Below are 22,530 nucleotides of genomic sequence, written 5' to 3'. Positions count from 1 at the left end.
TGCACAGAGCATGCTGACAAGCACTGGAAGTGAGAGACATCACTTTCGAACACATACAATTACACCCAAGGCAAAAGTCTCGTGAGGGCCCTTGGACCATCCTGAAAAGACATCGCTCCCTGAGAATCCTCAATACTGGTGCATCGCACACCAGTGTTTCTCAGTGGGACACTCAGATCATCTTCATCAGAATTAGTTAAAGTGCTTCTTAAAATGCAGAATTCTGGGGTGCACACCCTCAGAGTCTCCAGAATTAGGGACCGGCAGTCTGTATTTTCATAGCCACCAAGATCACTAAACATGCTCAGGTTTAGCACCGCGGTCTACATCGGGTCACCTGAGCATCGACAATGCTGTCTCATGGGGTGGGGGGGTGCCATATGTGTCAGTGTGCTGTCCTACCCACGTGTCTCCCCTGATTCTGAGAACTGACAGTGCAGTCCCATTGGGCAAGAAATACCACCATTTCACAATGCATACGCAGGGCGCCTGACTGACAGATACAATCAGTGCTAGGAAAGGGGACAAAACTCAGGTTCCTCATCGCTTGTTTCACTTACTGTGGGACAAATGATCAATTCAAGGGTAATAAATCAGTGTATGAGTGAATAACATGACTCTCGTTAGTCCCACGAGTGCCTGGAAGAGCGAGCCGGGGCACACTGAGAATCATAACAGCCCATCTACTTAATTGTCATCCTCCCCAGATTTATGTAAAGGTTACTTCCACCCAGGCAGTGACCCCTGAAGGGCAAGAATCATGTCTGAACACACTCTCAAATCCAGAACATAACCTGACAACAATTAGGCTCTGGGGTCTGTGTTTAGCGAGTGTGGAATCTCAGTGATGCCAGCTCTTAGGCCTTGCCTTCCCATCCCACCCCTCACGATATGGCCCTTATGACCAGCTCTCCCGGGGCTGGGGCCACGGAACCCATTTACAGGACTGGAAGAATCTGATCATGTAAACCATCCCCCAGATTATCACCAAGAGTCACCTGCATTTCAGGGAACAGTAATCCCAGAAGCTTTGCAGTTCAGGCAGGTGAGGGATTTTTATATCAGCTCTGTCTTCTACTGTGACTGCCTGGGTGACATCAGACAAGGAATTCTCAAAAGCCTGAGCTTTTCCTTTCAGGAATAATCTAAATAACAAATCTCGTTGACCACTCAACAAGTGTGATGTGAAGATCAATGATTTACACAGGAGTACAACATTCACTAGGTCATGGATTTAGAATCAGAGAAAAATCATTTGAGAAAGATTGACAGAATGTAGCTTTAATGCAAATTTAAGTATTCTTACCTTTCAGTAAATCATCTTCTTCCCCAACTTATCACTTCACCCAAGTTTAAAAGATGTTTGAGAACAGGGATGAGTGTGCCAGCAATCTGGGACCCAATAACCTAAAATGTCACCTAGGAAAAAGAGGAGAGTAACACATTTTTAAAAAGCATGGTGAGGATGGCGGGGCCATCCCCCAACTCCAGACTAAGAAGCTCTAAGCAATAGATTTCCTGCCTGCCTGGGGCATCAGCTGATGTGAAAACCCACCCAGAAACCTCACTGTCCAGCAGCTCCTCCGTAACACAGGCTACACTTTCTCAGAATTAAGAATTGGGGCCAGTAACCACTTCGCTGAAGAATAAAGTCAAAGAAGAAGAAGAGAGTTCTGCTCCTCCCCAGGGGAGAGCCCAGACCTTGGGCTGCATGCACTGAGCCTACCTCCCAGGAGAAGGATAAACTGGAGAAGGGCGTCCTGCGAAACTGGGACAGCAAATGTTGAGATGGGAACAAATTGACCGGCTGGCCAGGGACAGCCCCCTCCGTCGCTGCCTTGGCGGCTGCCTCCGCCCCCTCAGCACATCCTGCCCACTTCCGGTGGTTAAGCTGTCAGGGAAACAGTGCTTTGCGACCTGGGGCAACAGAGGCTGCCCCCAGGCCAAGCTGCGGGGGAAATGGGATCTAAACCACCAGCTCCCAAGCGGCAAGCTCCATACCCCCGCCAACAACCCGCCGCCCCCGCAGCCTACAGCACCCCCGGGGCAATATGTCCTGGAGAAGGGTGACCCGGGAATGAGGGGCAGCAGAGGCCACCCCCACGTCAGGCCTCCAGAGAGATGGGAGCTTATCCTCCAGCCCGCCAGGGGCAGACCCCCCTCCTCTCCAACCCCTGATGTCACCGCGCCCACCTCCCAGGAGCAACCTGACCGGGTGTGGGGTTTCAGGCTAATCTTGGGCGGGAGAGGCCGTCCCCAGGCCAGGTCAGGGGAGAGGAGAAGAAGTGGCCCCATTAGGCGGGGCAGCCGGCCGTCGCAGCTGCCTCTGCCCCTCGACAGCATCGCGCCCGCCTCCCAGGAGCAAGCTGACCTGGAGACGGGCATCCGGCTTCTTGGGCAGCAGAGTACGCCCCCAGGTTTGGCCGTGGGGAAGAGGAGAGCAAATTGACAGGCTCCGCGCTGCAGGTCCTCTACCCCTGCCGTCGCCTCCCCCACACTTTAAAGGCACTTCCCAGGGCGCCCCTCCCCCAGCAGGCTAAATGGGACAGGTGTGTCTGGTGATCTGAGGCAGGAGAGGCCACTCCCACACCAGGCCATCGGGGAGACGGGAGCCAATCCACCAGCTCCCCAAGGCAGCCCCCTACCCCCACAGCAGCCACCGCTCCTGCCCCCTGACCTCACGGTGGCGGCCTCTAGGGAGCAGGCTGACCTGGAGATGGACGTCCGGCGAACTAGGGACAACAGGGACCGCCCCCAGGGCAAACCATGGGGAGAAATGGGAGCAAATGGACCGGCTCCATGGGAAAACCTGCCGCTGCTGCCACCACCCCCAACGTAACACGCCCGCCTCCTGGGGCCAGGCTGACTAGGATACACGTGTCTCTTAACCCAGGGCAAGAGACACCGCCCCCAGGACAAGCCTCGGGGAAGATGGGAGCAAATGTGCCCGCTCCCCCGCTGCAGGCCCCCGAACCCCGCCACCCGTGCACCCTGACTACCCTGCCTCCCGCCCCCAGCAGGCAAAGTGGGAAAGGGTTGTCCTGGGACCTGGCGCAGCAGAGGCCGCCTGCAGGCCACGCGGCACAGACATGGGAGCTAATCCTCAAGCTCCCCCGGGGCAGCCTCCCTATCCCCGCAGCCACCACCTTCCCAGCCCCCTGACTGCACCGCACCCATCTCCCAGGAGCAAGCTCACCTGGAGTCGGACCTCAGGCAAATCTCTGGCGGCAGAGGTCGCCCCCAGGCCAGGCCGCGGGGGAGAGAAGAAATGGAGCAGCTCCCTGGAACGGACCCCAACCCCCAGCCGCCGCCGCCGCCGCCGCCGCCTCCCAGGACCAAGCTCACCTGGAGACCGGCGTCCCGCCTCTACAGCAGCAGAAGCCGCCCCTGGCTCCGCCGCGGGGGAGAGCGGAGCGAATTGACCGGCTTCCGTGCGGCAGCCCCCCTATCCCCGTGGGCCCTGCACCTTAACGACACCGCCTCCACTCCCCACTCAGCTTGCTGAGTGGGACAGGTGTGTGCAGCGACCTGGGGCAGCAGAGGCCGCTCCCAGGCCCGGCAGCCGGGAGAAGGCAGCTATTCCAACAGTTCGCCAGGGGCAGCCCCGCTCCGCCCCCTTGCCGCTGCCACCGCCCCCTGACCTAACCGCCCCACCACCCAGGAGCAAGCTTACCTGGAGTCCAACATCTGGCGAATCTCCGGCGGCCAACGCCCCCCCAGGCCAGGCTGCAGGGAAGAGAAGAAATCGACCGGCTTGCCCGGGCAGCCTCCCACCCACCGCCGCCGCCGCCGCCCCCTCCGCCACCCCAGACCATTGCACTAATCTCCCGGGGTCAGGCTGACTGCGAGGATGTGCACTTGCCTTCTGACCCTGGCCACGTGCCTGAGCACCTTCCTGCACCCCTACACTCCCTGTACCTCTGCACCCCTGCCACTCTCTGCCCTTCCGCACTGCCTGCACCCCCACATGCCCTGAACTGCCTGCACCCTCCACAGCCCCTGCACCCCTGCCACCACTTACACCTTTGCACTGCGTACACTCCTGCACCCCTGCTTGTCCCACACACCACCTCTTGGGCCTGTGGCAGAGTCTCTGCTGTTAGACCAATGCACAGGAACTCACATCTTTGCCAGTATATGATGCATCAGTGGACGTCTGGGGTTGGCTGCAGGAAGGTACATGTTCCCGGTCACTAGCCTGGGCCACTAGGGTGATCTCTGTGAGGTCACCCAGGACGGGCTCAGAGATGCTGTTCTCTGGGAAGAGAGGAGTTGAAACCGGTCTTGAGGGCAGAGCTGTGCTCACCAGGTCGTCCACGCTTCATGTTTTACACAGGGTTTCGGAGAAGTGGAATTGATCCGGCCAAGAAAGACCGGCCTGCTGTGCGCCCACCTCAGTCCTGGGCTCTGAGGCAGACCGACTGGCTCCCACCATCAGGACACAGTTTGGGCACCTGAATGGTCCCTTGGAGGCATCCTATCACTTCTCAGAAAGAAGTCTGGCTGCTTCCACCCTATGGCCCTCCCTCCCACTGTGCTGGCCTCAGGAAGGTTCCTTATTTGGGGAAGAAGGCAGCCCACCCCCTACCCCACCCCTCACCTTTCTCTAACCCAGGCTGGTGCTTTCTCTGCCCTTCAGAGTCTGGAAAGCCATTTCTCTTCAGGTATGTCCCTTCTGAGATGGACTTGCTTCCACTCAATTCTAGGCGAGGATGCACCATGGAATGCACTGGGTAAGAGAACCAAAATAAATAGTTTCTTCTGTGAGGTTTTCTGTTTATCTACTGGGGCTGGGCTGTGTGTAGTTTGCTACAGCTATTCGTGCGAGAGGCTAAAGCCACCCGTGTGTCCTTGTTTTCATCTCCCCGCTGCCTTTGGGTTTTCCCTAGACACTCCTGAGACATTTACTTCTTTTAATTTTATTCCTGTTATTACACAGGGGCCCTACTGACATGGAGGTAAGGTGTTGGGGGAGCGGGACAGAGCAGGGCATCTGTAGTCCTGTGATTAGTTCTCATTGAGCCTGTGCCCTGAGCTGTGACCTCCACAAGTGTGTCTCTTTCCCCCACCCCAATTTGGGTGACACAGAAGGTATTTCCCTTCCCCCAGGTAGGTTAGGCTCGGGTAAAATAATTTCTCATAAAAAAAAAAAAAAAAACACAACCCCCCACAATGGAAGAGAATGTTCTGGGTGTATTTCAATAGAGCTATTTTTTCCTTTCCTGGCAGGAACCATGAGGAGTTTTCCTATGATCTTCACTCTGAGAACAGGATACGGTCCTGGAGGTAAAATGCATGTAAAAGAGCAGGGGGCCCCTCTGACTGGCCCCCTGGAGTTGTCACACTCGGACTTCCCCACGCTGAGCCTCCAGCTGGCCTCAGGGACCTGTTAAATCTGCCTGCCCCCGGGGTTCTTACAAAAGCGGGTTCTGCCCTGGGAGCTGTGACTCTCCAAGCCTGCCCGGCTGCCTCTCTGTGTTGGGAGCAGCTTTCCCCCTCAGTTTTCTTGTGGATCTAAGAAGAGCAGTGGGTTTGCAGCTCCCTCAGCTCTGGTGTTGTTTTCAGGACAGAAGGAGCAACTTCTGAGCTCCACACGAGCTGGACCAGAGGCTGGAAGCCTCCCCTCCTCTGCCTCCATGCAGACAATCAGTGGCTGTGGTTCTGGCCGAGTTTCTGAAGATGTGGATTTAAACACACACATCCCAGCCCCCACAGGAGCACACAGTCCCATAAATCCCGACAACTTCCACTGGTAACTGTGGAACTGATGAGGACACGGGTTTCGGGGCTGCAGAGGCCTGACTGCATGACTTTCTCCGTGGCCTATTAATGTGGTTGTTATGGGCCTTGTCTGAAGTGGCTTGCTTACCGCACCTGGTACATGGGAAATATAAAATAAGTACTAGAACCTCCACTTTTTCTCCCTCTTGGGCCTTCCAACCTTAAAAGTAATACGTGAACTCAGACGGCCTAGTCACCACAATGAGGTCCGACCAGCCCGGCTCTCCTGAGTGATGGACACTGACTTGCGCATTAACTTGGAACAGTAGGGGAACCGCCTTCCTCTAACTGGGCCTCTCCCCACACCAGGCACGCCCTCAGCTGAGAAGGGGGCAACTCCCCCATTGAGGTGTGTGCTGGTGGCTTCAGTGTGACCTGGCCCTGCCGGGACATGAACCTGCAGTGAGGTGGAGTGTCAGGAGGAGGGGGGGTCCCTGCTGGGGCAGCAGGGGGCCCGGTAGCACCCTGCGCAGCCTGGTGCCTGGGGCTCCCCAACATCTCCTACGGCCCCCGGGTCGGCTCTGGTCTGGGCCACTCCATGCACCCTCCCAGTATCTTTTCATTAAGTCCCTTTTTGGCTTTTATCAGCCAGAGGTGGCTTCTGTTGCTTGTTCAGTGAAACAGTGCATCAGGAAAGCAGACTATTTCTAAGATCAGTAAAATACGAACTTTGGTCAGCTAGCCGGGCAGACCGTGCAGCACAAATTCCCGCACAGGGCTGTGCAAATGCCTTACGTGAAGGGTCCTCATCATCTGTCTTCAGAGATACAGAAGCTCGTGGTTCAGGTAAAACCTCAGGGAGGGATTGAGGAATCCAAAGCTGGTTGGTTTCAAAGACTAACCGGTCAGACCAGACCCCTGAGCTGTGGTCAGAAGTCTGGCTCATTGTCACGCAGACTCAGCATCCTAAGTGTCCGGTGGGGCCAGTGCTGTTTCCTTTACAGGCTCTCGTTGGGGAGTCACTGTAGCCCCTTACACTCAGCAGGGAATCCAGCCCTCTTAGCCCCCACCCTGAGTGTTCCATGACACAAATCTCGGGAGTGTTTAATTTTCATCTTTGTTTAGGAGGATGAAGGTGGGGCAAGAGGAGTGATAAATTCACACTTAGTGACACCAAGTCACAGCCAGTACCTCCTCCTCGGAGAGCTATGTGCTCCCACAGTGGTGGCTGGGGGGCTGGGCAGAGCCCCTCCTCTGGTCACAGAGGGACTCACTCCTCTGACTGCAACTGATGGGTTGGACAACCAATCCAGAGGGGACAGAGCATCTTTCCCGGGAATTTGGAACTGACACACAGAAATTAATTTCACTCATCTGGGGATTGGGAGGAGGGTGGGAATCAAATGAAACCAGAGCAGGAGAGAAAGTTACAAGTGAATGAGAGAGAGACAGAGAGACTGAACTTGTGAGAGTAAATAGTGTGAAGGAAGGATTACAATCAGGGCACAGAGGAATTCCAGCTCCTGGCAGTCTAGTGTGTCCCAGCCCATCAACAAACCTGCGGGATGGTTAACATCATTCCAGTTTTGCAGATTAGGAAACAGGCTGAAAGAGACGGGGGTTGGCTTTGGGTGCACAGTTAATTTAATTGCCACTGGACCCCTCACTTCCCACTGCCTGAAGGCACCATGATCCTCACAGGGACCCTGCAGTGCTGACAGCCTAGCACCCTGATCAAAGGGACCCTGCGGGAGTGGGAACCTCTCTGAGTTTGGAGAGTTCCCTGCACCGAGATTCCATGCATCAGCCGGCTCCCGCTCACCCCAGGTTAACGTCTCCCCAGCTGTGTAGTCCCCCGACCCGCTTCCCTCCCTGCCAGGCACCCCCGTTCTTACCACCGAGTGTACTGCAGGAATTCAGGCACAGGGATGCCCAAAGCAACACGAGCCCACCGGCTGTACAAACAGCAGACTCCCAGCCCCACCTGGGCTCCATGGGGATAGTAGGTGTCCTCACCTTTCATGTACCTAAGGCAATCTGTTTCTTCAGCTGGAGGCTATAGAGAAAAATAAAAGGTCCAAAACATTGTTCAGTGAGGAATTCCTCCAAGGACCTGACTACAGAGTCTACAAACAGTTGTGCTGGCCGCTCTTACCCCCGGACTTTGGGTGAGGTGGATTATTGATCAGCACAATCGCCGGTGGCCCAGCTCCTGGGCTTGGCTGCCCAGAGGGGGCTGGGGGAATGGGTAAAGCCAGGGCACTCAGGAAGAGCACAGAGGGCCTGACAGCTCGCCTCCGCAGTTGTGAAACCTTCCCCAAATCTCAAGGCATCGGACAGAGTGCAGCCACCACAATTATGAGATGTTCCCATCTCTTCACTCACTCCTGTTGGTTCACTTACGTGCTGAGCATCCACTGGGTCACAGGACATGACACACAGGATGGCCGATGGGACAGGCTTGGTACTTCCCCCTGGATCCTGTTCAATCTGATGGGAGAATGATCACTCATAAACGGTTTCTCAAAAGGATACATAGACAGGAGACAAACTGCAGAGTGAATCAAATTTTAAAATATAAATGAAGATCCCCCAGTCTCCCCGCCTAAGGTTAACAGCATAAAGAAAATAGATCTTGCCTTTGATCACCAAGGAAGTGGTCACCCTCTCTCAGGAGGAAAGGAGAGTTAATCTTTGAGCAGGACACAGAAGTGCTCCATCGAATTGGACCAGGACCTCTGCATTCATTCAGCAAATCTGTATAAGCTCCTACTACTTATGGGAATCTAGTAACTATACCCATTCCCAAGGCTCTTGGGCTTTATTAGTCAACAAAATAGACACGACTCCCCATCACTGGGGGCTCAGAGTTTTAGCAGAGAAAACAGGCAACATGATGGGGGTAGCAAGAGCTTGGGGAAAAATAAGAGTGATATGAGCAAACTCAGGTGATGGTGGTGGGGTGGGAGTCAGGCAGGAGGGAATAAGGCAATCCTGGCAGATCTCAAGGAGTAATGAACTTGAAGCAGAATAGATCCGGAGGAAGAAGGAAGAGCCGGAGCCAGAGGCCCCCAGAGTGATGGGGAGAGTGTGGGCGGAGAGGCAGAGCAGGCCGTGTCCTCGAAGACTTTGGGACGACTTTGGCTCCTAATGGAATGTTGACCCTTTTAGTGAGTTTTGATGGGATGGGTGATGTCCAATTTATGCTTTTGTTTTGGGTTTTCTTGGGAGGAGGTTAATTTATTTATTTTAGTGAAGGTGCTGTAGTTTGAACCCAGGATCTCATGCATGCTAAGCATGCACTGTATCACTGAGCTACACCCACCCCCTCAATGTATGCTTTTATAAGCTCCCTCTGAATCTGTGTGGATGAGATTGTAGAAAAGCAAAGATGGAAGAAGTAGGCTAATTGGTGTCCAACAAGGGGTTGAAGGTGGCTCCTAGGAGGGTGGGGAACAGGGAGTACGTGGTTAATGAATTCAGAGTAGCCAGAATTTTCTAACAAGCTGGATTTGCTGTCTGTGTGTGTGTAAGAGAAAGAGAGAGAGAGAACATGGTTCCAACATCTGGACCTGGAAAATGGGATGGATGTCCTCTCCATCCACAGGGGATGGGACAAGATGGGGCTGAGCAGGTGGAAAGGGGCTGGAATCAGCTCAGTTCTTCAATGTCATGATTAAGGAGTCTATTAGATATTGCCACAGAAATGCCTAATAGGTAGAGGAGTCTGGTTTTTTTTTTCTTTCTTTTTAACATTAAAAAATATAATTTAAATGTATTAATTTTATTATGTGAGTGGATTTGGAATTTTATTTCATGCCAAGGTATATGTTATAATAGCCAAATGGAAAATATATCAGAAAAGGGGAGAAATGAGGGCTTTCACATAAACTGACTGTCCATAACGTAGGTAAAATTTCAATGAAACAGTCTTCAGTGCAAAAACCTCATCTTGGTGTTACATAAAATTAAATGAAAAAGGACTATGTTGATGTATCATTATTTCATGTTACATAGTAGCCCCAAACAAACACACTGTTTAACTATGAGGCTTGTAGAAATACTATTCACTTTATTGACATAAATACAGAAATGCAGAAAGGTTCTAAGGTAGAATAAGCATCTTAGTGGAAATAATAGAGATCTGAGCATTTCACATGATATGTATGGACTGATTCAAAATTTGGAAAAGTAATTTACACAGTAGAACATATGTATGAATGTGAAAGCAAGATGAATGAAAGAAAAAGAATATGAGTATCAGGGAGAGAGTTCCAAATGGAAAAGCCCAATCAGGGAGTTTTGGACAAATCGAGAAATTGATGGCATGTCAATTTCCAAGTCTGGTTGCTTCCACCAAAAGTATAGCAGTGAGATAGAGGAGAGACCCAGGACCCAACTCCGAGGCACATTCGCAGTAAATATTTGGAAAAAAGAGGAGACGTTGGCAAAAGACCAGCCAGTGGATCGAAAGCAGAGCGATGGGCTGGAGGCCAAGTGAAGCAGGAACACGGGGGAGGAGAAATGGAAGAGCTGGGTCAAATGCTGCCAAAGGGCCACGCATGATGAAGACTAAAAACTGACCACTATATTTAGCAACGTGGGGTCACTGATGGCCTTGACAGAGCAGTTTCCATAGAGCGAGGGATCAGGGGAAAAGCCAGAGTGGGTGCAAAAGGGAATGGCTCAAGAGAATATGCAGACAGTGAGTTTAAACGACTCATTAAAGATTTGCTGCAAAGACATGGGGTGGCAATTGGTGGGGGCCAATTAGAGTCAAGGAGTGCTGTTTGTTTCTTTTAAGAGGATGGACTTTTATATACTGATAGGAGCCAACTAGCAGGAGAACAAAATAGATGAGGTAGTGACAGAGAGGATGGATGTGGGAGTGACAGCCCGGAGAAGATTGTATGGATGGGCCCCCTGGTGACTTTTGGATGATCTGGCTTTCGATGTCACCTGTAATAAGAGGTGGGGCAGCGAGAGTGAGGTCACAGACATCAGAAGGCGAGCGGATGTGCTGGGAGTTGCTGGTGAAAGTTCTCTTCTGTTGGCTTCAGTTTGCTTGGTCAAAGTAGAAAAGTAAACTTACCAGCTGAGGGACGAGAAGGAAGAGTTACTGGAGTCATGAGCAGAAGATACAAAAGAGCCTTCAGGGACAATGGGACAGTGAAAAGAGCAGAGGGAGACGGGGGGAGTGTGCTCCCAGAAAGTTACGTTTTATCTTTGAGGTCCCCAAGTGTTGGATGTGTGATTGCCCTTCCTGCTGTCTACGAAATAAAAATTGAGTATGGTTCAGGGGAAATGCTATTTCATTCTAAGAGGCTGCCTGTTTCTCAGGAACGGTCATCTTAAACTGCAAACACTACAAAAATGTTGAAAAGAAGAACTTATGTATCCAATGACCCACTATTTTCTATAAATTTGGTTGCTATTTAGTTCCCCTATCAATACCACAGAACCGATACTGCCTAGGATGGAGATACATCGATGCTTAAATGGAAATGAAATCTGTATCTTTTTCCTAAACTCCATGGCTTCCTTAACATCCCATTCCCCTTGGAATTTAGGGGTGTCCGGTATAAGAAATAAGAAACAGTTTGAGAAAATCCCGGCTCAGAATTACACAGCACAACCTCAGCTCAGAAGTATACAGCCATAAAAATGTTTAGAAGCAAAACTCCATAACTACTCTTAAAGAATTTTGCAAACCTGGGCCTGCCCAGATGTTTCCAAACTGGAAAGGTACTCCAATCAGTTGACCGGTACGGGAACCAGAGGCTGGTCAGCCTTTTCTGTAAAAGCCAGAGAGTAAATATTTTCAGTTTTGCACATCATTTTGTTGTAACCATGCAGGTCTGCAATAAGAAAGCGAAGAGCACTGGGAGACACGAAACAAATGGGCATGCCCACACCCTCCCTTCCACTCAGGGCAGCTTCTCTGTGGTGGGGAGCTTTGCCACAATGACTTGTTTCTTTGTTTCCACCTTACTGCTCAAACTCAGAACTTCAAGTGAGCCTGGTCCTTCAGCATCCATGCAGAAAGAAGGCTGAGCGGGGGTGGGGATCCCACCTGACAGAGAAGAGAGATGGCTTGTCACCATGACATGAGACAATCACACCTTCCGGGGTGAAAGGGAACAAAGATAAGGGAGGGGCACAGCAGTGGGACCCCTGGGTCACCTGCATGGCTTGCTCTCCCTCCACGGCCACCCTGGGGGCCTGGGTGGTGTTGGAACTCAGCTACAGTGGTTAGGCTGAGGGGACTCAGGATAAAGGACCCTCCGTCTCCACACCGGGTTCCAAACGCAGCCTCTCTAAGTCTACCCTCTGAATTTCTGGAACTCAGCTGGAAGAATACATGATCAGGCCAGACCCAGAGCCCAAGCCAAACACGACAAGGGTCACGTGGGGTTGTAACCCGGTGCTCAGCGGTCGGGGTCTCCTTGCAAATCTGCAGAAATCCCTGTTCTGCCTCATTCCTGGGAGAAACCCCACATCTCTTCCTGCTCTGTCTGTTCTTCTCTTGAGGCTATTGTCCTGGAGGGATGCAGAGTCCTTGAACCTGGCCCTCCAAACGTACATAAGCAGCCTGTTCAATAAAACAAATTATGCACTTTTTCACATTTGCCAGTTTTTTGATTCCAGAAAGGCCGCGGGACTCTTTCTCACTGTCTCCTGTGCCCCCACCACTTGGTGGCCCTCTCCTCATGGAAACACGATTTCCCACAACTGCACCCTGCCTCCCAGCTTGTCAGAGGGGAGTGACCCACAAAGACACAGGTGTTTGTGAGGATCCTGTCCCCCAGCAGAAAGCCTACTCCTGGAGCCACGGACAGGGATCTGGCCTCCTGAGCCGCTCAGCTCTAATTGAAAGCCTAAACTGGGGACCCCGAACATTGCTGACTGACTTTCTGAGTCACCTGGGCTGGAAGGGCCTGATTTTTCTTTCCAAGAATGGATGTAGCGCAGCCTCCATTTTCAGGGCTGACATTCATGACGTATCTAGTTCCCCCAAATGCACCCCAGGAAGGAAAGGCCCTTCCATCCCACTGGTTAGAAACCCAGCCCAGGGGAGTTCCGAAGCACTGCATTGCTGTCAGGTCCAGCATCCCTGCAGAGTGGCCCCTGCCCCTGAATGAGCCCCTTCCCTGGGCCTTCCCTGCCTCGACATGACCACACCCCAGGTGGTGCTGGGGAAGGCAGGGAGTGCAGTGAGGGGAGGGGGGAAGCAGAGCCCCTTGCTCTGGAGTGAGGAGACCACAGAGAAAGGCACACACCACCCCGACCCTATACCCCAAACTCTTAGCCCCTCCAACACAGGGGCCGCTCTGCGCCCTCTCACTGTGGCTCTCCTGTGAGACTGCACCCAACCCGACATCTGGCACCCAAGCCCTACCTCCCCTCTTATGACAGATCCCGTCTTCTTGGAAACTGCCTAGCAGCGCGTATTCAAGGCCGGCAGCGGGCCTGGCGGATCTGCACTTCAGGTGCCCTACCTGGCCAGCCGTGCGTGCCTGGGCTCAGTCCTCTATCTTGCCCACCGGTAGCCTGGGTCCACGTCCGGTGCAAGCGGAGGCCACGGAGCCCAGGCTGATCCCCACACACGGACAGGTGAGGGTGCCCCCGCCCCGCTGCCCCGCTGCCCCGCCCACTGGTGGCAGCAACGCCCCAGCCTCCGGCCGGCGCCACCTGCAGGTCAGGACTTCCGCGCGGCCCTGCCCTCCCCGGCCCCGCCCAGCTGTCCCATAAGCCTCCCCCCACCCCCGTCCTGGCTGCGCCCTGGCTCCCATTGGCTCCGCAAGTTCTGCCCTCGCACAACTAGACTCGGGAGGACGCACGACGCAAGCGCTAGGGGAGGGCCCCGCGGAGTTGCCATGGTTACAGGCGCCACGCTCTGCGCGGGCCGGCGTGCGCTTCTGGGGCGGGTAGCGGGCTCCGGAAGTGTGCAGCTGCCCGGGACCATGGCGGTGCTTGCTGCTGGGGATGGCGGCTTGCTCGGCCGGGCGACTAGTTCTGGCCTGGTCAGTCGGCGGCCGACATCCTGTCTGGGGCGGCGTCCCACAGACGGTAAACGTACGTCCGCGCCGTCGGCGGGGCCGGCGGACATGAACCGGGGTGGGATCGGGGTTGGGGCGGTGGCCGGGGAGGGCTGTGGTGCCGGGGAGCGTGTTGGGGCGGGGCGGGGCAGGGCTTGGGCACAGCCTCAAGCTTTCCTCCCCCTCAGGCCCTGGGGCTGGGGCCGCGAGTCTGGGTCGCCCTTGGTGGCCGCGGCCTCCCAGAACCCCCCGGGAAGGGCAGGCGGAGGACCCATCTTAGATGAAGCGGGGCCTTACCCGGGTTTTGAAGAGCCCCAGAATCAGATGTTGGAATGGGGTGGCTTATCAGCCTTGTTTATCTGCAGGGAAATTTCAGTTCCATCCAGATGTTGGTTCCTTCAGTCAACCTCAGGAAAAAGACACAAGGGTCAGTGCCGATAAGCAGTTATCTAGGGCTTGACACAAAATAAACTATGCGGGGTGTAGGGATGGTAGATGGGACCCTCCCTCTTGAAGTTAGCAGTCTTCTGGGATTAGAGGCCCCAGTTGAGGATTACATCCTCATCTGCAGTAATGGAGCTTGTGAGAAACACACAGAGAAGGGAGGGGTGTGGTGGCGGTAACTCATTACAGAATCCAGGACCCTTGCCTGGCTCTTGTGTAGAAGAGTCTCGCCTTGGATAGGGCAACAGTTATCAAAGTGTATCCAAGGCCGCTGAGGTGCAAGACCATTTTCATAGAAACGCCGGGATGTCACCTGCCTTTTGCACACTCTTGCTCTCCCGAGTTCCTGCGGGGTTTTCCAGGGAAAACCTGGCCTGCGATATCACAAAACAGGGAATACAGAGGCAGATAGGAGAATTCAGCTCTCACCAGTCCAAAAGAGATTTGCAGAAATTAAAATCACTGCTATTCTTCTCACTAATGATTTTTCTTTTGAAAAATAGAATTATATTTTGTTTAAGAGTATTAATGGTAACATACAGTAGATTGTTAATATTTTTAAGTGAATTCATACACTTTTTCTAACTTCTTATTTAACTTCTAACACAGGAAATAGTGATAGATTAAACTCACATAAATAGCAGCCTTTTGGAGTTCTCAGTAATTGTTAAGAGTGTATAGGGTTCTGTAGAACAAGAAGTTTGAGAGCCCCTGGAGAACGGGTGCTCAGATGCTAGTCGGGTGCTTAGTGGTGTTAGACGGATGCCAAGATGTCTTCCGCAACTGCTCCCGGACTTGAAGTAATTGGCCACATGGAGATGGGTGGGCAGTGCCTCCACTTTACAAACCAGAAGCTGCTGAATGTGTCTGGAGTCTAGGCCATGGGCTGTGCAGGGATTCCCGTTGTATCTGTTCTATCTAAGCCGGGATTCCTGTGCAGAGGCCTGGCCCTGAAGACCCGCTCTCCTTTGCTCCCAGCCAGGTACCTTCTGTGTGACTTCAACCCTCCAGAGGGCTTCAACCTCCGTAGGAACGTCTGCATCCACATTGCCTTCCTCCTGAAGACCCTGCTGAAGATGGAGGAGCCGGTACTGGTGCTATTCCCTTGGGGCCACCTCTACCACTGGCAGAGCCCCGATCCCTGGTCCGACTCCTTTGACCTCCCAAGTCTCAACAGAAACATCCCTGACATTGAGTACGAGCAGTTCATTGCAGGTGAGGTGGTGGTCATTTAACTGGGGCCAGGTGGTCTTTGTTCTGGTTCCGATCTGAACATCGGGCCATCTTACTTTGGGCTTGTCGGTCTGCTTAGGGGCCCTGCTCATGTTTCCTACACTGCAGGTGAACTTGGTTTTTCCATAGTTTTTTCGGGAAGTCAATTTGAAGTGTATGAGCTCTATGTCCCCTCCCCTCTGAAAACCCTGGCCTCCTGGTGAGATGCAGCGGTGACAAGGAGGCCACTGCCACAGAGGCCCTTGTCCCAGAAAGAGTCGCTCGCTGTGCAGTCAGGGCTGTTCTTACCTGTAGGAAAACACGATGTGTGTGTAGCATGGGCCACGTGCTGGAGAAGATATGTAACTGCCCATCCAGTATAATTTGGCCCTGCTCAAGCTACCCATTTTAAATTTTGTAAGAGGGAAGAGTTCAAGATTTTCTTTGAATAAAGGTATTTAGAGCTTATCAATTTTTTTTAAATTGAAATGTGTTTGATTTACAATGTTTTGTTAGTTTCAGTTATACAGCTGTTTTGTTAGTTTCAGGTATGCAGCATAGTGATTCAGTTGTACATATACATAGTCTATTCTTTTTCATGTTCTTTTCCATTATAGGTTGCAAGATACTGAATATTCTTCCCTGTGTTCTACAGTGAATCCTTGTCGTTTGTCTGTTTTACATATAGTAATTTGTATCTGTTAATCCCGAACTCCTAAGTTTGTTTTATAAGTCTGTGAGTCTGTTTTTTGTTTTATAGATAAGTCCATTTGTATCATTTTTTTAAAATTCCACATATAAATGATATCATATGATACTTGTCTTTGTCTAACTTATTTCACTTAGTGAGATAATCTCCAGTTCCATCCATGTTGCTGTAAATGGCCTTATTTCCTTCTTTGTTATGACTGAGTAATATTCTGTTATATCTAAATACCGCATCTATATCCAGTCATCTGTCAGTGAATGTTTAGGTTGCTTCTATGTCTTGGCCATTGTAAACAGTGCTCCTGTGAAAATTGGGGTGCAGGTATCTTTTGGAATGAAGGTTCCCTCTGGATATATGCCCAGGAGTGGGATTGCTGGATTAGGTGATAAGCCTTTTTTTTTTTTTTTTTTGTCTTTTGAGGAATCTCCATACTGTTTTCCACAGTGGCTGCAACAAACTACATTCCCACCAAAAATGTAGGAGGGTTTCCTTTTCTCCACAGCCTCTCCGGCATTTATGGTTTGTGGACTTTTGAATGATGGCCATTCTGACTGGTGTGAGATGATAACATTGTAGTTTTGAGTTGCATTTCTCTGATAATTGAACGATATTAAGCATTTTTTATATGCCTAATGGCCATCTGTGTGTCTTCATTGGAGAATTGCTTGTTTAGTTGTTCTGCCCATTTTTGGATTTGGTTGTTTATTTTTTTCTTATTAAGTTGTATGGACTATTTATATAGTCTAGAAATTAAGCCATGGTCAGTCTCATCTTTTGCAAATATTTTCTCCCATTCCATAGGTTGTCTTTTAGTTTTACTTATGGTTTCTATTGCTGTGTAAAAGTTTATAAGTTTAATTAGGTCTCATTTATTTATTTTGGCTTTTATTTCTGTTGCTTGGGTTGCTTAGATTGCCCTACGAAAACATTGCTGAGATGTATGTCAAATAATGTTTTGCCTATGTTTTCTTGTGAGAAGTTTATAGTGTCGTGTGTAATATTTAAGTCTTTAAGCCATTTTGAGTTTGTTTCTTTTTGGTTTTTTTGCGACTCTATTGTATGCTTTTGATTTGTGGTTACCTTATTCTTCAAATATATCAGCCCATTACTATATCTATTTCCTTTAGACTGATAATCACGTAGGCTCCAACACATCCTAAGAATAACGAAGAAAAAAAAGAAAGAAAAAAATCTACATTTTCTTGCTCCCCTCTCCCATTCCCAACTTTTTTTATTTTGATGTCCTTTTTCATTTTTACATCTTTATGTTTATTCTCTTGCAACTCGTTTTTGCATTTCCAACTATGGTTTTCCTGTTTCTATAGCATCCTGCTTCCTTTCTGTTTAGAATAGAACCTTTCAATGTCTCTGTTAGGTTCAATATTGCTGAGTTATCTCACCTCCCCCTCCCCCCTTCCCCCCAGGCCTCTGAATCCTCAGTCCAGGGAAGCTAAACCATTCTAGCCTTCATCGGTTCTGGGAAAGCAATCTTCAGAGTGGGAAAAGACATTGAAAAATAATATTCTGTGAGTTGCATTCTACCCTTGCCCAGAGATGAGAAACATCTGAAGGTGGAGGAAAACAGTTGGAGGTGGGGAACACAAAGTCTTTTCTCCTTTTGCTACTGAAGAAATGATTGCTTTTGTGATTAGTGATGATGCCCTTTAAATTGGTGAGATCGAGATTCCACAGCTTCAGCGCCTGTGAATAACCAGCTGGGAGAAAGCTCTCTAGGGCCCCTGCAGCAGTGGGAAAGGCAGCCCCTCTGAGCACCTGTTGTTCTGTATTCTTCCTGCCTCCACACGGGTTCCCTAGGCACCGTGCAGGACGATGCAGTTACCCAAGGTGGAGGACGGGGAGACCCCTGCTGTGTGGCGAGCCACAGAAGCCCACACTTGAAGGACAAAATGTAGAGTAGTGGGGCGGTCATAGGAACAGGGGATGGTTGAGACCCAGGATGGTGTCCTGGAGTCCAGCAGCCAAGGCTGGTGGGGCAGATGGGGCCCTGGGGCATGGGCAGTCCTTGAGGGATCTGAAGCAAAGATAGGAACCAAGAGACTGGATTCGTGTGGGGGTACGGCACCCCTTGGAGGCTGCGGGGCAGCTCAGTGGGCCCAGGGGGAGCGGGCACTTCCCCAAAGCTGGGTTGACAGGTCACAACCAACTCACTGGGGACCGAGAGGCACTGAGTCATTTTTAACTTTTTGTCCCTCTTCCTGGAAAAGAAACTGCTGCCTGTTAAATAGCCTGTGTCGTTAGTGAGAATTAAAGACATGAAGCAAGATTGCCTCAAAAGTCATCCATTGTTTAGTTGTTAATAAGGGTCAAATGAAAACTTGAATAGATGAAATGAAGCATTCATCAGAGGATTTGAAACTCCTTTAAAATAAAAATTCTTGCTGCCTTTGTTCTTCATTTCAGGGTTCACTTGGTGATAATAATCATAACCAAAGCAACAGCAAACCCTTACAGAACTCTGTCCTGCTGTTCCAGGAACGCTGTGTTCATGACAACCCAATGAGTTGGCACCACTATGAGTTCCACTTTAAAGGTAAGGACATTCATTAATCACACGGCTAATAAATGGCAGAGCTGGGACTTGAACCCGAGCTCTCTGGCCCCAGAGACCCCTCTCAGCCCCTTCACTGCAGCTCATCACTTGGCATGCCCGACACAGGCCAGCATTTACGAGCAGCGTGACCTTGGCCAAGGCTGCTTCACTGCTTGGTCTCTGATTCCTCATCTGTAGAATGGGGGTGTGGGCAGTGAACTCTGTGAGCTCAGTGGTCACTTCCTCCAGCTCTGCAATTCTACTGCTTTGAGTTAGTATAGTAAGTATCCGAGCCCCTACATGGCCCACACATGGGCTGGCGCTTTGCTAGGCCCTGGGTTACGGAGCAAAGTAAGATCCGCCTGCTCCTCCGAGGAGCCTGTGTCCCTCCACGGCAAACAGCTGCGAGGCCCAGGCTCCCTCGCTGGCGGTCGGGGGCTGGGCAGGAAAGTCTGATAAGAGAAGATGGAGGCAGAGCCCCTCCGGGAACAGTGGTGGCCACACAGCTCTCAGGAGCGAGAGCCTCTGTCCAGGCTGCTGAGAGGGGGATCCTCATGAGGCCAGTAGTCCCCCCAACCTAAGCCCTCAGGACAAAGATCCAGCCATCCCTGCAGTGTCACCATAGAGCCAGTCCATCCTCATCACTGTGCCTCTGTGCTCCTTTGTCCTGGGGCCTCTCTTCCCCCTACACCCAGAAGACTCTTCTCCCTCTCTTCTCTGAGTGCCTCCTCACTTCACCCGTGGTCCCTGCTTCCTGGGCCACCATCACTGGAGTTGACGCTTTGCACCTTCACAACCCCCGTTTGATCAGGTGCCTGGGTTGGCCTCCTTGTGCTCACTTTCCACCTTCAGATGATTGCTCCTCCCCTCGTGGGAGCACATGGAAAACCCAGATCCTTTCCTAGCAGTGCCTGCCACCCTGGCCTCCCTGCTCATCTGCCTCAGTCAGGAGCACCTGGACCACCAGCTCTGTATTGCCTCGCCTCCTACCATCAAGACGTCAAAGTTCATTCTCCTTCCACCACCCAGTATGGTCATTGTAGGGTCTTCTTCTCTGTCAGCCTGAGCCAGCCACCCCCCATTCACCCTCCCCCCGGGCTCATACCCGGGCGTGTCTCCACCCCAGGTCCAGCCTCTCTCCTTTAAGTGCCCACCTCTAGCCGTCCAGCTTCTTCTCCACCAGCCTCCCTGGCCCTCCTTCACCCTCACTGGGGCATCATGCGCTGACTCCTCTGCTTTCCTGCCTGTCCACGTTCCTCTTACTTCCACTTCCCCACCTTCCAGCTCTGCATCCACAGTCAGCACTCTCTTTATGACAGACAAAACCCCCTTGAGCCTTGACCTTTTCAGTTCCTCACCAGGCCGACTTCCATCTCGGTTCACCCAGCTCTACTTGTTCTGAGCCTGCAGGCAGCAGGCTCTCCCAGCACAGATTTCCAAGACTACAAATCAATGCCCACCATGTTGCCGCTGCCAGGCAATCCTCCAGGATTTCTCTAGTGAGCACATTTCCCCACTTATCACTCAGTGGTGTCAACATTCTCTGCTCTCTGCACACCTCTAACCTTCCCTCTGTCTCTTCCCTGACTCCCAGCAGATGGCCTTGCCTCCTGCTTCAGAGAGAATGACATATCACTGGAAAGGAACTCGCTCACCTGCAGCAAACCTGCTCACCTCACCTTTTATCTGTCCCTCTCCCACCTGGACTCTAGCTGTAGTTGTTCTTAATTCAGTGAGTTTAGTTGACATATATATACACAGTTAAAAGCATAGCACACTATCGGCTACCTTCTAGGGGTTACTTTTTCAATTTAACATGGAGTGTGCGATTCATCCACTTCATTGCATGTACCTGCAGTTCATTTGTTTTAATTGATCTTAAATGTTGTGTGTGTGAAAGTAACACAAGGCAAGGGTAAGCCAGGATTCAGGATGCTGGTTACTTCCTGTGAGAAAAGGCCAAGAGCAGGATAGGGAAAGAGGACACAGTATGTCACTGTCAATATTCCTGTTATGATGCTGGGTGATAGGTTCATAACTGTGTCTTATAATATTAATTTTAATACATAAATACCTCTGACAGGCACCTAAGATGAGAATGTGTCATGAACCAAGACATACAATGGGTAATATTACATCATTATTGTTATGTAATCTTGTTATATTATATATTAATCATAATCTTACATTATTTGTTATGGGTTATATATTATATAGATGCATGAATTATATATTATGTGTATAAACACCTACATATGTATTATATACTATCTGCTAATAAATAAACAGAAGATAATATGCTAGTATATCTTCTATTATGTATTATTTAATAAATAATAACATACTCTATCCTGTTATATGACATGGAACATAATCTTTAATAAAATAAGAAATCTGTCAATATATATTGGTAATTAATAAAATTTAAAAAAACAGCCCGCAGCTTTTAACGCCGACACCGCTCCAGCTGTCACTGTGATTTCTCTTCCCTTTCATGGCCGAGGCCCTCACAGTGCTGTCCGTTCCCCCTTTCATCTCCTTATCCTGAACCTTCCTCCTCCTCCCATCCCATGCTGCCTTCTGCCCCGTGGCCCCTCTAGTCACCAGCGGCCTCTGGGGCACTGATCTGCGGGCACGGTCTCAGGCCCCAGCTCACCTGCCTGTCCGCCGCCTCTGCCACCGCTGGTGGGGGCGGGGCGGGGGTCAGAGTGCACCCCTTGTCCTGGAAGAGAACACAGCACAGACTGTGACCAGCAGCAGGTGTGGCCGGGAACTGCAGGACTTGGGGGAGAGCCAGACTGTCTGCATCCAGACCTGGGGCACTTGGAGTGTGAAGAAGCCCCGTCCTCACTGCCCCTGAAGTGAGGAAAACACCCTCAGGTGAGTTAAAGTGCTTATGACCTAGGTCTGTTGGCTGGAAAGGACAAACGGGCCCCTAAGGGGAGGGTAGTTGATGTTCCAGGCCCCACCAAAGCCCTAAGGGCTGGCGGGGAACCAGGCTGGACGCTCCACTGGACCCAGTGCCCCCTCGGGGGTGGGGCCTTCGGGAACAAGCAGAAAGCCCTCTGTCTCTGGAGGGGAACGGGGCAGTGTGGGAGCATCCCTGCAGCGAGTCAAGTGAAGTCAGGGCCTGTGGGATCCATTTGTATGGCCACATCGAGCCTCAGCAGAAGCCACAGCAGGAGTGGATTCCTGTCTCTCCAGCTGTCATCCTCGTGTCTGAGTGCCAGGCTTCAGACCCGATCCCCTGGGGCGCTAGGACAGTTATAGACAGAGGCGGCTCGGGGAGGCCTCAAGAGGGTGGTACTGGCCTTCCTGCCAACACGATTACATGAAGATCAAACAGTCCATCGATGGGAAGAAAATAAGAACCATGGTCACCTCTGGACCCCAAGCTTAGACGTGGTGCATGGGGGACATTTATCGACAATTCAGCGAGGTTCTGGTCAGAGCTAGAGGCCAGGGCAGCAAGCCGGGAGTGACACTGAGGAGCATCATTGTGCAGAGGCTGGACTGGGTGTCTGCAGGCTCCTCCCAGGAGAAGCCTCAGAGTTTGGGAGGTGGCTAACATGGTTCCTTCATGTCACCAGCAAGTGGTGCCACCTGTGGAAAATCAGCTGTGATCCTGAGATGGGTCAGCCCTGGGTGATGTGATAAAGGCTCCTACAAGAGGGGGCGCCAGATGGACAGTGAACCAACCAACAGGCTGATGAGATTCCCACCTGTGTTTATCGTGCTTTCGTAGCCAAGAATGAGGAGAGAGTTGAATGGCTCACCATGAATATTTTAACAACTTTAGAGAGTTCCATGTCTCACTGCATTTAAGTGTCACCTGGAAGAATTCAAGCAGTGTC

At 51.3% G+C, this 22,530-nt stretch overlaps 2 protein-coding genes across 20 annotated transcripts in view; one reads left to right on the top strand and one right to left on the bottom strand.

Annotated features, from left to right (window-relative positions):
* The window catches only part of LOC135320895 (uncharacterized), a 142,665-nt gene extending 129,178 nt beyond the window's left edge, over positions 1-13,487 (bottom strand). For 2 of the 5 annotated variants that reach the window (XM_064484093.1, XM_064484094.1), the window contains exons 1-9: positions 10,681-11,032; positions 8,125-8,211; positions 7,617-7,777; positions 7,280-7,326; positions 4,601-4,729; positions 4,124-4,257; positions 3,674-3,726; positions 1,727-1,891; positions 1,307-1,419 (exon numbers count right to left, since the gene is read on the bottom strand). In XM_064484093.1, coding sequence (XP_064340163.1) covers positions 1,416-1,419; positions 1,727-1,891; positions 3,674-3,726; positions 4,124-4,257; positions 4,601-4,729; positions 7,280-7,326; positions 7,617-7,777; positions 8,125-8,211; positions 10,681-10,722 — 822 coding nt within the window. In that variant the 5' untranslated portion in view covers positions 10,723-11,032 and the 3' untranslated portion in view covers positions 1,307-1,415. Of the gene's footprint in view, positions 1-1,306; positions 1,420-1,726; positions 2,393-3,196; positions 3,388-3,673; positions 3,727-4,123; positions 4,258-4,600; positions 4,730-7,279; positions 7,327-7,616; positions 7,778-8,124; positions 8,212-10,680; positions 11,034-11,433; positions 11,517-11,708; positions 11,795-13,220 lie in introns of those variants that run through there. The other 3 variants (XM_064484092.1, XM_064484095.1, XM_064484096.1) reach the window with 3 other exon arrangements.
* A 96-nt stretch (positions 13,488-13,583) lies between these two features.
* Positions 13,584-21,081, top strand: LOC135320896 (GDP-fucose protein O-fucosyltransferase 2-like). Of its 15 annotated transcripts, none has more exons than XR_010380239.1 (4): positions 13,596-13,797; positions 15,187-15,419; positions 17,550-17,716; positions 18,547-21,081. XR_010380239.1 is itself a non-coding variant. In XM_064484110.1 (4 exons), exons 1-3 carry the CDS (start codon positions 13,599-13,601, stop codon positions 17,555-17,557), a joined length of 444 nt encoding a protein of 147 aa, XP_064340180.1. In that variant the 5' UTR covers positions 13,597-13,598; the 3' UTR covers positions 17,558-17,651; positions 18,547-21,081. The 15 variants fall into 15 exon arrangements, 14 of the variants coding, with proteins under 14 accessions (XP_064340178.1, XP_064340180.1, XP_064340179.1 ...); XM_064484110.1 differs by having other exon boundaries at positions 13,597-13,797; positions 15,183-15,419; positions 17,550-17,651; XM_064484109.1 differs by having other exon boundaries at positions 13,597-13,797; positions 15,183-15,419.
* Positions 21,082-22,530: the final 1,449 nt, after the last annotated feature.

This window comes from Camelus dromedarius, unplaced genomic scaffold, assembly GCF_036321535.1.
Source record: "Camelus dromedarius isolate mCamDro1 unplaced genomic scaffold, mCamDro1.pat HAP1_SCAFFOLD_180, whole genome shotgun sequence".
Classification (NCBI taxonomy): domain Eukaryota; kingdom Metazoa; phylum Chordata; class Mammalia; order Artiodactyla; family Camelidae; genus Camelus; species Camelus dromedarius.
The sequence above is the reverse complement of the archived record's forward strand: the minus strand, read 5'-3'. Positions and strand labels throughout refer to the sequence as shown.

Excerpts from the sequence above, each read along its gene's own strand:
- LOC135320896 (XM_064484100.1), top strand. The coding sequence starts at position 13,599 with ATGGTTACAGGCGCCACGCTCTGCGCGGGCCGGCGTGCGCTTCTGGGG. Across the intron at positions 13,798-15,182 it reads GCGTCCCACAGACGGTAAAC|CCAGGTACCTTCTGTGTGAC; the intron begins GTACGTCCGCGC and ends CTTTGCTCCCAG.